Source organism: Asterias rubens, chromosome 2 (genome assembly GCF_902459465.1).
Source record: "Asterias rubens chromosome 2, eAstRub1.3, whole genome shotgun sequence".
NCBI lineage: Eukaryota > Metazoa > Echinodermata > Asteroidea > Forcipulatida > Asteriidae > Asterias > Asterias rubens.
The window spans coordinates 2,420,115-2,437,571 of NC_047063.1; the positions used below are offsets into that span (position 1 = coordinate 2,420,115).

General features: G+C 38.6%; 2 protein-coding genes across 4 annotated transcripts in view; one reads left to right on the forward strand and one right to left on the reverse strand.

The window, feature by feature from the left end:
* The window catches only part of LOC117307368, a 41,607-nt gene extending 33,971 nt beyond the window's left edge, over window positions 1-7,636 (reverse strand). Inside the window, exons 1-3 of the mRNA XM_033792107.1 lie at window positions 7,312-7,636; window positions 6,329-6,447; window positions 3,416-3,526 (exon numbers count right to left, since the gene is read on the reverse strand). Of these exons, the coding sequence (XP_033647998.1) occupies window positions 3,416-3,526; window positions 6,329-6,447; window positions 7,312-7,636 (555 nt within the window). The remainder of the gene's footprint in view (window positions 1-3,415; window positions 3,527-6,328; window positions 6,448-7,311) is intronic.
* Window positions 1,036-17,447, forward strand: LOC117306751 (monocarboxylate transporter 2-like). 3 transcript variants are annotated; one of them, XM_033791235.1, is made up of 4 exons: window positions 1,036-1,094; window positions 14,200-14,343; window positions 14,782-15,630; window positions 17,305-17,447. In XM_033791235.1, the coding sequence occupies exons 2-4, from the start codon at window positions 14,295-14,297 to the stop codon at window positions 17,445-17,447; spliced, it is 1,041 nt and encodes a 346-aa protein (XP_033647126.1). In that variant the 5' UTR covers window positions 1,036-1,094; window positions 14,200-14,294. The 3 variants fall into 3 exon arrangements, with proteins under 3 accessions (XP_033647126.1, XP_033647125.1, XP_033647127.1); XM_033791234.1 differs by lacking the exon at window positions 1,036-1,094 and adding an exon at window positions 7,408-7,489; XM_033791236.1 differs by lacking the exons at window positions 1,036-1,094; window positions 14,200-14,343 and adding an exon at window positions 7,413-7,489.
* The last annotated feature ends 10 nt before the right edge of the window (window positions 17,448-17,457 follow it).

Below are 17,457 nucleotides of genomic sequence, written 5' to 3' on the forward strand. Positions count from 1 at the left end.
AGTTGCGAGATAGTAATGAAAGAAAAAACACCCTTGTCACACGAAGTTGTGTGCTTTCAGATGCTTGATTTCGAGACCTCCGATTCTAAATCTGAGGTCTCGAAATCAAATTCGCGGAAAATTACTTCTTTCTCGAAAACTACGTCACTTCAGAGGGAGCTTTTTCTCACAATGTTTTTATACTGTCAACCTCTCTCCATTACTCATTACCAAGTAAGGATTTATGCCAATAATTATTTTGAGCAATTACCAATAGTGTCCACTGCCTTTAACCAAATAAAAAACCACAAGGGAAACTGACTTCATCGTGTATTTTTTCAATGGTTTTGGGTTGAAACAGTTTTTGTTTAATGCAAACAATACAAAAGTGTAAATAAACACCATAAATTGTTATTTTGTTTCAAAGGCAGTGTGAAGACAGTGGAGGTTGATTGTATCAAATATTGTGAGAAACGGCTCCCTCTCAAGTGAAGTTTTCGAAAAAGAAGTAACTTTACATGAATTTGATTCCGAGACCTCAGATTTAGAATTTGAAGCTCAAAATCAAGCATCTCAAAAAGCACACAACTTCGTGTGACAAGGGTGTTTTTCCTTTCATAGTTATCTCGCAACTTCGACAACCGATTGAGCTCAAATTTTCACAGGTTTGTTATTTTATGCATATGTTGAAATACCTTATCCGTGAGGGCTATAATCTTTGACAATTATCAATAGTGTCCAGTGTCTTTAAGATCACATACAGCTGGTGACTTTATTGATATTGGAAACTATTGTTTTAACTATTTGTTGTATATCTGGGTATAAAAATAGGTATTGTCATCTCACACACCTGCATGTGTGTGTAGTGTTGATAATTTGTTGAACGTTTCTCTTACGTTTATCAGTTTATCCTTTTTAGTAATGTTAGAGTTGAGTGACCACAGCCAATCGCCTGCTGGCATCTTAGGAATTTTGTTTAAGGTGTGGCAAGACCATTATTTCTGTACGCAGGTACCTGGGTGCCGGTATTTCTAAGTCATTTCTGTTTCTGGTTCTGTTTGGTTAAGTTCGCCGTGTCCGTAGTCAACTCCAGCTAGTTTGTCATTGCCGATTTCGTAAGTATTATATTTCTTCATTAATGTCACTTATTTCAAATGTATTTCAAATGGTTATTGAAAAATTACCTCCTTTTTATTTCAATGATTTGGGCCATTTGGAGGTATTTTCTGGTCCGAAAGCTGTTCTGTATTTCGCTAGGGTCTAACAAAGATCCGATATTATTTTTTGGTACGCAAAGGTTTTATGGGTCCATCGGCAAAGCTGTTTTATTTTTTAAAGTCCCTTTTTTGGACCCAAAATATTTGTTTCTTAAATTACTTTGATTTTCCTGTGTGTATTTCCCCATCCCCCAGTTTTCGTTTTATACTGCAATATGCCGCCGTAAAGCCCCTAAAAACCTCCGAACATCACCGTTACGTCTCATCACGGTGTTGAAGTGATTTTCCCCGGTAACAATTTGCAAGTGTTAATTTAGTATGGTGTATATTTGTTATAATCGTACATCGTAGATTTGTTCAAGCCTTTAATAATTGCTTTCTTTAATCTTTCTGGAGACATTCATCTACTCATTTTCTTAATACCCTTCTTGTATTTTTGATTTGATTATTGGGTAATTATGTATTCACATATTATTTATCTATTTCATTATTCCAATTTTAGTTGAGTTATAAAATCAACTATACCGGGTCGATTCACACAATTTGTCTACCGACTGTTTTGTTTTTCATTGTTTGCATGAACACGTTGACAGGTATAAATAGATAAAATCATATCGAAAAAGTTGCAGTCTATATGTGATTGTATGTTTTTTATGAAGGTTTTTTTTTTGTGTGAAATGGGGGGGGGGGGGGGTGGATAATGGAGGCAAGAGGATATGTGTTTTGCCATCACTCAGTATCCAAGCATTATAATTTTTAAAATTACCCAATTTGGATTTGTGCCAATAACAGTTTAATCAACCGTTACATGTTACTACACAAAGAAAATCAAATCAAGAATAAACTGACATGGTGTTTGGAACTGTTCCAAATTTAACTCCATTCCAACTCAGATCAGCTATATTTCATTTTAACATAATGTCCGTTAAAATTGACCACGCCCTTTGACTCTTAAATTTAACTTTAGAGTCAAAGGGCGTGAAGAAGAAACAATAGAATGAAGAAGAAACAATAGAACGATGAAGGACAATAAGAAGTAGCAAGAGAGACAGGGGGAGAGTCAAAGAAAACAAAAGAAAGAAAGAAAAGTGGACCTTTTGTTATAATTCCCTGGAAGGTTCGTTCCCAGAAAGCAGCTTAACCTTGATTTGGTAATCGTTTAACGCACGGACAAAATTGAACAGCCACTAATGTAACGGTGAATGACATTTTGAACAAAGGAAACATGCGTGGGGTAAGTTGTGATCTAAGTGCCGGCACCGTGTCTTTAAAGGCACTGGGGTGGATTTCACAAAGGTAGTCCTAACTTAGGACTAGTCCTAAGCAATGCTAAGAGATAGGACTGGTCCTAAGTTAGGACCAGTAACTCATCCTAACTTAGGACTGGTCCTATCTCTAAGCATTGCCTAGGACTAGTCCTAAGTTAGGACTATACCTTTGTGAAATCCACCCCTGGACACGTTTAGTATAAATTGTGAAAGACAATGTATTCCCACTTGGTGTATCCCAACATATGCACAAAATAACAAACCTGTTAAAATTTGAACTCAATTGGTAATCGAAATTGCAAGAGAACAATGAAAGACATTACACCCTTGTTGTATTACTTAGTGAGCTTTCAGATGCGTATTAAAAGGCTTCAGCTGAGGTATTTCACTATTTGAGTGAGAAATTACTGCTTTTTTAAAAATCAAATCTTCAGAGGGAGCTGTTTCTCTCAATGTGTTATATAATCAACAGCTCTCCGTTGCTCGTTTTCAAGTATAAGTTGTTATATGCTTTAAATTTGTTTAAAGTTATTTGAGCAATTGCGTCCAGTGCCTTTAACGTTACAGAATTATTGGTAAGAAACAAAAATCATGAAGATCAGAGATTTACATAAAACTTACATGGGTCTATAATGAAGATGATAGTTCAAAACATCACTTGAAATATTTCTGTCTGAAATGTCATATTTGATGAGAAACAAATAATCTAACTTCGCGTTTGGAGTTTATCGCTCAGTGATTTTGGCATCGATGCAATGCAAAATTTGTAATCTGTTTTCTACTATTCTCTCGTGACCCAGATGGCCGATCGGTCACAAACTTCTACAGGTTTGTCTTATGTATATGGTGGATTACATAAAGTGCTTACACTGCCAGCAAATGTTTTGTTAGCAAAAACCAATTCTATAGTGTTCCTTTAAGTACTGAATTAACAGTCTTCAATTGCCTTACCTTGAAGACCCGTCGATCCCAAGACTTGGGCCTGTCCTTTGGGGCTCTTCTTTCAAAAGGTGGGGCAGACACAAATGTGATGTAGCGAACTATTCTATCTTTTCTTGCACTCTATAAAGAAACATAAACAACATAAAGTATCATTTAAAACTGATTAGAGACAGTGGACACTATTGGTAATTGTCAAAGACTAGCCTTCACAGTTGATGTATCTCAACTTATGCATGAAATAACAAACCTGTGAAAATTTGAGCTCAATCGGTCATCAAAGTTGCGAGATAATAATGAAAGAAAAAACACCCTTGTCACACAAAGTTGTGTGCTTTCAGATGCTTGATTTCGAGACCTCAAATTCTCATCTGAGGTCTCGAAATCAAATACGCGGAAAACTACTTCTTTCTCGAAAACTACGTCACTTCAGAGGGAGCCGTTTCTCACAATGTTTTATACTATCAACCTCTCCCCATCACTCGTTACCAAGTAAGATTTTATGCTAATAATTATTTTGAGTAATTACCAATAGTGTCCACTGCCTTTAAACAGTAATTTTCTTCTGAAATTCTGCAATTAAATTCAAATCATGAACCGAAATACAGAAATACACAAGTGTCAAATCTCACGATAATGTTTCTATATATGAGAAAGGTTTCTAATGGGAATTATTACACATTCCCTGTGACTATATTCTTTTCCGCACAGAGCTAACTAAACGTCCCTGAGCGCTGTAGCTTCAGGTATCGGAACAATTCTCTTCAAGGCTTCAGGCATATAGAAAGACAATTGTTTTTACGTTGTGAACATGCCGAATACTGTAGTTTTTAAACTGTATCTAACATGAACCGAAATACAGAAATACACAAGTGTCAAATCTCACGATAATGTTTCTATATATGAGAAAGGTTTCTAATGGGAATTATTACACATTCCCTGTGACTATATTCTTTTCCGCACAGAGCTAACTAAACGTCCCTGAGCTAACTAAACGTCCTATAGAAAGACAATCGTTTTTACGTTGTGAACATGCCGAATACTGTAGTTTTTAAACTGTATCTAACATATTAATTTCGATTTTTACTGAGTATACAGTGCTAACACACATCGTTGTATGGGTAAAAACCAAAATATTAATATTCAAATTAATATTCTTTATTCCCGATGCAAATTTAACATCTATTATGTTTCTAACCTACTGAAAACAGCTGTGAGATACATTACAGTCTGCAAGCTTTCATTTGAGCCATTGCTCGAAAAAGTCCGCCAATTATTAGTAGCAGTGAAATAAAGTGCTCAAAATTAGTTTTTGTCGGGATCCCGACAATAAATCACGTGACCAACTCTTATGTGTTTATAAGATACGTTTTAAAATTTTGTCATGGTTCCTGACCATTACATAAAAAAGTTCAACTTTTTTTTGTCAGAGCGGGTGATACTCTTTGAAATACCATTCACTCAAAAAAATCATTTTTTAATGTTTGGGGCCAAAAATCTGACAATCTTTAAAGGACATTGTGTTTTTTTGTCCTACAAAAAGTACATACACCCTTTAAGACTACACGCTCTGTAAACATATTTCTTTTATACAGTATTAAGAATAGATACTGTTTCAATGCCCCCCCCCCCCTTTTATCAAAAGGGTCATCACGGTCAAGAATTGATATTGAATATCTACAGTGAGTTTTTTGTCGAGTAAATGTGTCTATATACGCCAGAACAAACAACCGGGTGACACTCCATGCTGTTTTGTAACTACGTGACTTTTCCGAATGTATGCTTCGAGGGAACAGGTTCATGAACTTGTTCAAAGTATGATTGTAGGCCAGTTTTGTTGTTGTATCCAGGGTCATGGCTGCAGGGTATAGTAGTCACTGTTTGAATTGTTATCCACACACTAACACTAGCACACAAAGACAACTTGACCTACATACATAAACGCAATTCAATTTAAAAGATAAGCATATTTATGCTTTGTAAACCAATGGGATGAGTCTGGCTAGTTTTGACTGTTGTTCAGTTTTTGAACGATATATCTGTTACAAAGGTCTGCAAATATTAAATGTCGTTAATGTCGCTGCAGCCAGCAATTTTTTTCTGTAATACAACAGAATTCCAGACTTTATTTTCTTAAGGATTTCCCTTTTTGAATCGATTTAGAAGAAAACAAATTCCCAATTGAAACGCACCATACGATAGTGGCACTTTTGATGTTCAGTAAAACAAAATTGCTTGCAGGCACCGGATGTTTTTGTTGTTGATGAAAAACAATATCAAGAGATTCAACAATTAATCTTCTGGTCTTTGCTTTAGACTTCATGTTTATTTGTTAATGAGTCATACCGTTTAAAGTGACACGTTGCCTTGGATCGGACGAGTTGGTCTATAACAAGTATCACTCAAAATTGCACGGTTTTCCTTTTACGTCACGAACTAATACGATCGGCCATTTATGGGAGTCAAAAATTTGACTCCCATAAATGGCCGACCGTGTTAGTCGACGAGGTAAAAAGAAAAACACGCAATTGCGAGAGCATATTTGTGTGGATCATTGTATTCTTCTTTTACCACATCTTTCTACCCATATGCATTTTATAACAAACGGTTACAGAACGATTTTCAAAGACCAACTCGACCGATCCAAGGCAACGTGTTCCTTTAAGGCACACTGTCAAGGGAGCAGCATAAGAATAAACCACTGCAGAGGCATAACAAGTTTACACTGTTTGAATGCAGGCTCGTTTAATATTAGTTCACCCAGAGTTCTTGGGCTCTTGGTCCCAAGTAAAACATTGCTCAGCAAAGATGTAATCCAAATTGTTTTAACTAGCTTCAGGGTCAGGTCCCCTGATCCAACGAGTTCGAGTCAATTCGAGTGCACACATTTTAAGTTCTAGTTTTATGATTTTTGTTTTGGCTTACCATAATCGACGGGTGAATGGCTGGGAACCTCTGCACATCATTGAACGATGTCCGGCATATTCCTTGCGCTATCATCTGAACAATTGTAGCTCGACTTGCTGCACCTTGTCGCAGTAGCACTGGAATAAAAAGAACCGAAAACAATGGTCAGAAATATTTCATTATTACCACATTTCAGAAAAGGAGACAAGGCGTTAGGCCTAGAGGTGAACAGTCTTTATCTGTACAGCAGGGAGCCCTGCAGCCGATTTCACGAAACGCTAGGATTAATTCTCGAGTTAGGATGAGCAAAAACTCGCCCACACATAAAGACACTGGACACTACAAATTGGTAATTGTCAAAGACCAGTCTTCTCACTTGCTGTTTCTCAATATATATATAATAACAAACCTGTGAAAATTTGAGCTCAATTGGTTGTCGAAGGTGCGAGATAATAATGAAAGAAAAAACATCCTTGTCTTGTGTGCTTTCAGATGCTTGTTTTCGAGACCTCAAATTCTAAACTTGAAGTCTCGAAATAAAATTCGTGGAAAATAACTTGTTTCTCGATAACTACGTTACTTCAGCGGGAGCCGTTTCTCACAATGTTTTATACCATCAATCTCTCCCCATTACTTGTTACCAAGTAAGGTTTTATGCTAATAATTATTTTGAGTCATTGCATATAGTGTACACTGCCTTTAAGATGGCTTCAATGGCGTCCTAACGTCTATGGATAAAAACCTAATTCGTCCTAAGACCCAAGATTAATCCAAGTTTGGAAGAGTTTTGTGAAATCGACAAAGCAGGTTCTCGCCGTTGCCTAAAATCGGCGAGATTGTTTACAAAACTTCCAACATGAAAAACAAAATTTAAACTGAACTCCAACGGTAAACAAAAACCCCGCAAAATCATGAGCAACACTTGCCGAGTAAAATGCCTATTTTTTTTTTCCCAATAAAAATTTAAAACGTGTTGATTTTTAATTTGTGGTGATTATTACCTTCTATTTCGGGTAGTTCTGGAGCATCGTAAAGTCCCACGATGTGGTCCGTCATCGAGCACGGTGCCTTGGGCGAGTCCGTCTTATTCCTGGCATGATGACGACCCCGGTGCGGCTGTTTGTGAAGATGGAGGTGTACTTGGTTCCTTCGTTTGATGTGATGAGGTGGAAGTAGAGGGTGAGTCGAGACACGGGCATTCCCGGCAATCGGGAGGGATGATGTGGTATGGGCCGTCTTGGCTCGCTGCTGGGGGCTTTGACCTAAAGGAGGGAACAAGGCACCCGTGTTGTGTTCCATGTCTGGGTGGTGGTGGTTAGCGTCCATGCGGGTTCGTTAAACCATTTCTCCCTCCATGGTTCAGTTCAGTTTTATCAGTTCAGTTTTAATTTCATGGTTAAACCGCCTGACGCCATTAGCAAACGGCTCTTGAAGGTTCGCCCACTAAATCATAATGGGCCACGGATACAGCAACCAAACTTGAGTTTGATGGCAACCTTGATGGAGAAAATAATGCTGTGACCCCTCACCAATAATCGTCAATTCTTAATTTTCCAACAGATCTTCCATAACAGTGTCTATTTCCTTACATGCCGATTTCTCAAATCGTCACTTCACTGCCTTCATATTGTCGAGTACTCTGCAACGATTTTTGTCAGTTGCGATGAAAAAATCCGAGAGAAAAAAAAAACAGGAGCTAGGTTTCCAAGCCTTGTACCCCAGTACTCACTAACAGATTAGTGCATTCATTCCACGTTACTTCTTATATATATCCAAGGCAAATCCATTGATAAATCGGTGAAATATTTCTGCAATTCGAGTCAATCTTCATCGTTGCTGCTGGCTAGTCAAGTATTTAGATCCATTCATGCACAGTTTGCCGGTAAATTTAACCCCAAAATGAACTTGCTTCCTTGGGGGATGCGCAGCTGAAGTCCCCACCATAAGACGTTGTGTGTGTGTGTGTGCAAACACCTTGCCCGTATAAATAAGTTGATATACATTTCAGTCAATTGATACATTCAGTTATTTACCGTTTCATTAATCCGTCTGTTTACCAAATAACCAACCAGCGTTAAGACCTGTATACGATGGCCATCAACATTCGATCCGTTGGTGCATTGTGTGTGACTTATGGGTTTTGTTGTGATGATACCAGCTCTTAGTCGTTGCGTGGATTATGTTTGGGGTTCGATCGGTGTTGTCTGGCTGGCCATGTGACTTCAAAAGGCAAAATGCACGGCCTCCTGGGGGGGTTACTGTCGGTGGTTGAATCAAGAAGCTTTGTCTGCAAAGAAAAACAAACAGATACTAAGTTTTAAAGTATTGTTAAGAGACAAGAGAACGTTCACTATAATTTTATAAAAGTATCATCCGGAAAAAGTATTGCGTGTGAGTTAATTTATTGACAATCGTAAATAGCAGATTTGAGAGATGCATTATTTATTGGTTGTATAGCCGCAGTAAGGATACTGTTTAAATTTTCATTAACATCGATTTACTCTCTTAAGTACTGGCCAAGATTTGTTTAACTTCCTCTTGCCAATAGTAGTTTATAATCATTCACAGGACAAAACCTGTCACAAAAAGTTGTATCCGTCAAGCATTATAAATTTCCTCTAACATAATAATATTCACAAATCCAAGCAAACAAGCAACATCGATTAACTATCTATAAAGTACTTGCAAAGATTTGTTTAACTTCCTCTTGCCAACAGTAGTTTATAATCATTCACAGGACAAAACCTGTCACAAAAAGTTGTATCCGTCAGGCATTATAAATTTCCTTCTCACATAATAATATTCACAAATCCAAGCAAACAAACAACATCGATTAAAGGCAGTGGGCACTATTGGTAATTACTGAAAATAATTATTAGTATAAAACCTTACTTGGTAACGAGTAATGGGGAGAGGTTGATAGTATAAAACATTGTGAGAAAGGGCTCTCTCTGAAGTAACGTATTTTTCGAGAAAGATGTAATTTTCCATGAGTTTAATTTCGCGACCTCAGATTTAGAATTTGAGGTCACAAAATCAAGCATCTGAGAGCACACAGCTTCATGTGACAATGATGTTTTTTCTTTCACTGTTATCTCGCAACCTCGACGACCAATTGAGCTCAAGTTTTCACAGGTTTGTTATTGTATGCACATGTTGAGATACACTAAGTGAGAAGACTGGTCTTTGATAATTACCAAAAGTGTCGAGTGTCTTTAACGTAGGTTTACGTTTAATAACACTTAGTATGCACACCTGCCGATCTAAGTGGAATTAGGCTAAACAAACGTATAAAAAATATAAATTTTACAACTGTTTATTGCAACGGTTAGTTTACTCAAAACCTAGACAATTTACAAAAACGAAGAAACAATGTTTGTGTTGAAATTTTGTTCTGTAAATTTTAACCCAATCAAAATCTGTACGGGAATATTTTCACGATGAACGGATCTAAGTTCGTACATTATTAGTTATGCTTAAATAAATCTCTTTCAATATTTAGCCAACATTGGCCATAGTGTTGTTTGTTTCTTAGATTTGTGAATATTATTACTGTTCGAGGAAATGGCTACAAAAATGGAGCAATTATTTAAGTATCACCAACAAAGTGCAATCCCACACATTGCAAATTTCATACTCTTTAAAGACAGTGGACACTTTTGGTAATATTGTCAAAGACCAGTCTTCTCACATAGTGTATCTCAACATATGCATAAAATAACAAACCTGTGAAAATTTGAGCTCAATCGGTCGTCGAAGTTGCGAGATAATAATACAAGAAAAAAACACCCGTGTCACACGAAGTTGTGTGCTTTCAGATGCTTGATTTCGAGACCTCAAATTCTAAATCTGAGGTCTTGAAATCAATTCGCGGAAAACTACTTCTTTTTTGAAAACTATGTCGCTTCAGAGGGAGCTGTTTCAACACAATGTTGTATACTATCAACCTCAGCTCCCCAATATTACTAGTCACCAAGTAAGGTTTTATGCAAATAATTATTTTTTAGTATATAACCAATAGTGTCCCCTGCCTTTAATTTATGACGTAACTTACAGTGATTTTCCTTTTTTTTGTGAGAAATTGTTTTTTCGAAGTTTTAAATGATGTAAATAACATTGTTTCTTCTTATTTTCAGGGTGTATCTTGATTATGTTTTTTTTAAATATGTGTTTCAGTATGCCATTGAATGCTTTATGCTTAAACAATTCTCTTTCAATGTTTAGCTACATGCATTGGGCCAAAGTGTTGTTGTTTACTTGGACTTGTGGAAATTATTACTCATTGTGAGATGAACTTTATAATGTGCGACGGATACAACTATTTTGACAGGTTTTGTTCAGTATGCCATTGAATGATTATAAATAAATTGAATTGCATTTAACTGAAAAGTATGTCTTTAAACATGCTATTGTCAGATTTTTGGCCGATTTGACCAACAAAATTTGATTTAAAATTCAATAGGTATTTTGATGGGGGTCCAGAACGTTACAAGCTTTCATTTGAGCCAATTATTAGTAGCAGTGAAATAAAGTGCTTAAAATTAGTTTTTGATATCACGTGACCAATTCTTATGTGTTTTATAAGAAACGTTTTAAATTGTTGTCATGGTTCCTGACCATTTAAAGTAAAAGTAACACAAAAAAAAATCGTTAGAGCGGGTGATACTCTTTGAAATACCATTCACTCAAAAAAATCTATTTTTTAATGTTTGGGGCAAAAAATCTGACATAGCATCTTTAAAGTATTCCAACAAATTGATAAATTAATAAAGGTTTCAGGTTTATCTTGGGTGGAGATTGTATCAGTTCCCACGTAACATGATGATAAACAACATAGCACCTGAACACTTCAAGCACAAGATTAATTGCCACAACATGGCTGAACGGAGATGCGATATGATTATTTTGTTAAGTCTCTGATTGGCACGCCATTTCCACAAGCACATTAACCTCCGATTTCACCCTTTGCCTTTTTATCAATAATTCCCAACAAAGGAGACAACAAAAGAGACAAATCGAACTCATACCGATCCAAAAGTCTACCACCAGCGAGTGTTGTATGCACACGCATGCAGGAGCCCACGGCGTCCCGTTGTTAAGGGGGTTGCTAACGATAAAACGTGCCGGGTCACACGCGATGGCTTGGGGCCGGGTGGAAGTGTTTTGTGCAGGCTTTTGAAGGTAGAAGTTCATAATCGAAGTGAACCCTGATAACCTAACGTTTGGACCCAAACGTCGTTTACAGAAGGCAGAAGTTCACTTTTCTTTGTGTGTGGTAAAAATAAAAGAAATGAATGAATGAATGAACAAAGACACTGGACACCGGTTTTTGGGTGTGTGTAATTGTCAGAGACCAGTATTCTCACTAGGTGTATCCCAACATATGCATTAAATAACAAACCTGTGAGAATGATGGAAGCAAAATACAAACTTGTCGCACAAGTTATGTGCTTTCAGATGAGCTTTCTTTAATTCAATTAAAAATATTTCAGTGAGAAATGACCTCTTTCTCAAAAAATCTATACGTTATTTGAGAGGGAGCCGTTTTCTAGCAATGTTGTATATTATCAACAGCTCTCCATTGCTCGTTACCAACTAAGTTGTTCTGCTAATAATTATTTTGAGTAATAACCAAGAGTGTCCACTGCCTTTAAAGACCTGGACACTATTGGTAATTGTGGAAGAATAGTCTTCACAGTTGGTGTATCTCAACATCATGCATAAAATAACAAACCTGAGGAAATTTGAGCTCAATCGGTCGTCGAAGTTGTAAGATATTAATGGAAGAAAAAACACCCTTGTCGCACCATGGTCACATGAAGTTATGTGCTTTCAGATGCTTGATTTCGATACCTCAAATTCTAAATCTGAGGTCTCGAAATCAAATTCATGGAAAATTACTTCTTTCTCAAAAACTACTCCACTTCAGAGGGAGCCGTTTCTCACAATGTTTTATACTATCAACCTCTCCCTAAATTACAAAGTAAGGTTTTATGCTAATAATTATTTTGGGTAATTACCAATAGTGTCCACTGCCTTTAACGCTATAACTGGACTGAAAGAGGGGGTGCATCATCAAACGAAACTATATTATAACTATATATATGTGGACCCAAAGTCCTTTATAATTTAGCTTGAAAGAGGGCGGGCTGTACGCCACTGGGAACTTTATAGGGATGTGTTTACCGTTGGCTGTTGTTATACTCGATATGGTGCTGTACTTTTTTTGAGGTTTTTATGAAATAAATAAAGATTGACACAGTTATAATTGTCAATCCGTACAATTAAAAAAAAGGTATACATTTACACTGTCCCCTTTCAGACATCTATACATGTACTGGGTGCGTTCGTTTAGCTTCCATGGGTCGAGAGTGCAAAGAACAATTCACGGGCGGGATGACGGGAAGGAGGCACGGGTTAGATTTGGGACGGGGATAGGAGATAGGGGCACAAAGTGGTATGTCTGTTGGACGGGGGAACAGCAAAAATAGAAATCACGGTGAAAATTAACAGGGCTGGGGTAGGGATTGAACAAAATTAAAAGGGACTATCATGATATAGGACATGGGAAAGGAAAATGGGGACCCGCTGGAAACTGGAAAACATGGATGGGATCGACAATGCCGAAACGGCAAAAAGATGGACAAGTGTACGATTTCACAAAGCACTAAGATTCGTCTTAGCTTAGGATGGGTTGTTTGCCACAGTGATTTGTATTGTGACCCTGCCCAGCCACTTTAGCCCTCCCTGTACACAACGCTACACTTGCAGCATCCCGCTAGTCCAATGGAATACGCTTGACGTAAGCACAGAATTCCCTGCTTCCGCAAGCGCTGGTTCTTTGCTTACGGTAAGCAGAGCCATGAAATTGGGCCCGTTGTTCAGTCGTGTAAGCTGAGCGTAATACAAGTAAAACCATGGTAACACTGATGGTCGGGTCCTTGAAGCTGTGGCCTGAATACAATACAACTAACGACGAAATTTGTGCATAATTGGTTTGCGGTAACACCATTGTGTGTGTGTGTACTTGCCATGTAGAGTTTGTCCCTTTGCTAGACTTCTTCAAGAACTGTGTCATGCTTTCAAACTGTTTACCTTGGCGAAAGGTATAGAACACCGGCTTGGCATTATAGGATCGTTGTTAACTGCACTACGGAGAGAGTTCTTAAATTCATGAGGTCTCAACATTTCAAATAGCTTGCTAGACTCGGTAAACCATAGCGCAAGGCACACTGCTCTATGGGTAGACTGAGACTTGTCTTATGCTTGTCCAGTGTAAGACACCGCGTCCATCATGTATACTGATCGAGACGCAGGTTGGAGCTGGTTCATACTTCTCGGAGCACATCTTGCTTTCTTCCTGTGGGAAGGTTTGTGCAAAGGCCTTGGTGTTATGATTCCCACCCTGACGGAACAGTTTGATACCGAAACGTGGAAGGTAGGGTTGTCAGTTGGACTGATGCTGGCTGCAAGGGGACTGTCAGGTAGGCCTATTGATCCATAATCACACATTGATTGGCATAAAGGAACATTACGATTTGATATAGTAAAGGTATAAATAACGGTAACCATAATAATGATAATCTCTAGTCTAATGGTGAGTGGGGGTGGTTCTGAAAAGAACCGTTGGTTTCAACTCGACGTTTCAATCAGTATGTTCCGATCGTCTTCATCGTCTTTCACAGAACCACCCCAAATATCGTGGCATGATGTTACCGCAAACCTTTACTATATCGTTTTTCCACCATGGATTTTTTCCCCCGAGTTAGGACCGCAAGAGAAACCCACTCCTATACACAAACAGTAAAATAATGTTTAAATAAAACGTGTTTATGTTTTGTACATCTCTATTGTGCACTAGTACGGAATTGTTATTGTAATGGTTGCAGGTTTGTTGCTCGGTCCGCTCGCGCGGCGGTGGAACCACCGGCAAATTGCTACAGTGTCTGGTCTTGCGGCTTCCTTTGGTGTACTACTAGCCTGTATGACAAACAACGTTGTGCAGTTTGGAGTTTGTTTAGTGTTGCTCACAGGTAAGCCAGCAAGAATATTATTCGCTCCAGACTTGTTCTACGAGACGACCCAGACTTTAGAACACGATAACTTGGTAACGAGCCTTGTAGAGCTGTTAATAGTATAACAAATTGTGAGAAACAGCTCCCTCTGAAGTAACGTAGTTTTTGAGAAAGAGGTAATTTATAGAATGTCAGGCCTGAAGCCTTTTATCGTGCATTATGAAAGCACACAAAGTTGTGCAACAAGGGTGTTTTTTCTTTCATTTTTCCCTTGCAACTTCGACAACAAATTGAGTTCAAATTTTTACATGTTTGCTGAGATACACAAAGGGAGAAGACTGGTCTTTGACAAACTATCCAATACTACAGTGTCCAGTGTCTTAATAACAAAACAAACCGGCTAAACTGTTGGATACGTCGAGACGTTGAGATATTTGTTTTTACTAATTGTGACAGGTACTGCAACTGGTCTGCTTTTAAACACGGCAGTGGTTCTACTTGGGGTATATTTTGACCGTCTTTACGCCATGGCAAACGGCATCGCCTGTGCTGGCGCGTCGGTCGGTATCCTGGTCTCAGCTCCGGCCACCCAGTTCATTCTCGACGTCTACGGCTGGAGAGGTTGTCTACTCTTACTGGGCGGAGTTTGTCTTCATTTGGGTGTAGTCGGCGCCCTGTTTCGGCCCGGTTCATCATCAACTGCACCCACAGATCCCTGTCAGTACACACAGGTGGAGTCTGATGAAGAACGTTCCACTCAAAGTGCCCTCACATCCGGAGAATCCAAAGAAAGTTGTACTACAGTCTCCAGCCATCTTGTATCCAAAATCATCGCAGCCACGGATGCGGATTTATTTTGCAACTTCTCTTTTGTAGTATTGATCATCTGCTTCTGCAATATATGTGTTGTCATCATCGTCTGGGTGGTGTTTACCGTCCCGCACGTACTCGTGAAAGGCCTGACCCCATACCAGGCCTCCCTGGTCGCCGGTGCCGGGGCTGTTGGCATTTTAACGGGCCAGCTTGGTCACGGTCTCTTGGTGGACAAGGAAATCCTCGGAGCGAGACCCATGCTGTATATTTCTCATGTCTTGATGGCTGCGGCGTTCCTGCTGGATCCTCTCCTCCACGGACTGTGGCCTCTTGTTGCGGGGAACTTCGCTTTTGGTGTAGGGTTTGGTATAACGTTCCCGCTGAGTTTCACGATGCTTCGGGCTTTAGTGGGCCCGGCCAGGATGAGTAATGCAGTGGGATGGGCGGAAGCTGCAGGCGGTATCATGAGAATAGCTGCCACTTTTTTAACAGGTAGGTCAATTATTAAACATATTAGACTATGATGAACATGAGTGTGTAACCCAAAACAGAAATGCTGTATATTTTAAGAACATTAAATTTGTCATGAAATGTAATTTATATAGTGTGGCTTTTTATTTAGCGCACATGTCCTTCACTCAGTGACGATCGTGATGTCGATTTCACCAAACTCTTCCTAACTTAGGATTAATTTTAAAACTAAGGACGAGTTAAATTCCGTATCCAAATACGAAGGAAGCATTGAACACATCCTAACTTAGGAGGGGTTACTCGTCCTAACTCGAGTTAGGATTAATCCTAGCGTTTCGTGAAATCGCTGTGACATCATACAGTATTTCCTGGCAATGTATGTAGGAGTAGCGTTTGAATTACGGTGCTGTGGCGCAATATGCAGCCAATCAAACCATGAGCACCGGGCGGACTTTCCTTTTCGATTTGGGCTGGGTTCTTTTACGTGTACAACACACGGGACCAACGGCTTTGCGTCCTATCCGAAAGGACACTGAACTGTTTGTGGTTTACCGACCCGTTCTTGCGTACTCTCAGAAATTGTTTCGTTCAGTGAACCTTACGTCAGACACTAGTGGTCATAAGAGCAACTTTAAATATAAATATTAATAGTAAACTTGCGGGTACAACCATGGGTAAAAACTCTTTTGAGGGAGTGGTGGCTCTGAAAAAAGCCGGTTTGGTCTCGACGTTTCGAACAGTATACTCTGCTCGTCTTCATATAAAAAAAAAACTGTTCGAAACGTCGAGACCAAACCGGCTCTTTTCAGAGCCACCACTCCCTCAGAAGAGTTCTTTACTCATGGTTGTACCTGCAAGTTTACTTTTAATATTTATATTCATAGTTGCTCTTATTTTCCACACCATGCAAAGATTCAAACACCATTTTCTAGTGGTCATGGTCGCCAAAACGCAACCCTGAAAACGTTGTTCCATTGTCGATGCACAAAGACATACTACCTGGAGTTCACAGATATATTTCATACTACTCGACCCAGAACAAAACAGAACAATGAACCCCAAAAGGTCACTCGGGAAATATAAAGACTGGGTGCGGCACAAGGAATTTTGTGAAGAAAGTCTACTGGGTCAAATACCAGATAGGCCTACCATGGTAAATACGTTGAAAATGCTTAAATAATGTTCGTCTCTAAGACGAACATAAATTTCGTGGTATTGTTTTACTCATTTCTAAAAAAAAAAACCTACAGCACCTCAGCAAATAAAATTTTAACGGAAGCTTTCTACCACCATTTTCTTCTAACCGTGATAAATGTAAATCGTTGGACGCTATGTTTTGTGTTTTACAAAAAATACCCAAACCATATAGTGATAGGAAAGAACTTTGTCTATACACAGGTATCCAAAAATAGAACGTGTGTTCCTGGATAGGTCCCCCCCCCCTTTAAAACAACAATTGTTTCTGGTCATCATAATACCCGAACCTGTTATATTCACTAAAAATATTTTAAGTAGGATTTGAAACTTTGCATGGTGGAAATACGACATAGAAAGGTTTGCGGTAACAATGACACTATCTCTAATGAGTTGGGGTGGTTCTGAAAAGAACCTTTGGTTTCAACTCGACGTTTCGATCAGTATGCTCTGATCGTCTTCTGGAGAAAGCTAATAACAATATTATGTTTTCTTATATAGGATGGCTCTATGATACAACGGGAAGTTACGACACGTCGTATTTAGTGATTGGCTCGTTACCCGTAGTTGTCATTGCTGCTTTACTATTAGAAGACGCCAACAACATGATTTGTGCTCGAAAACGGATGGACGGCCCCGAATGAAACTATACTG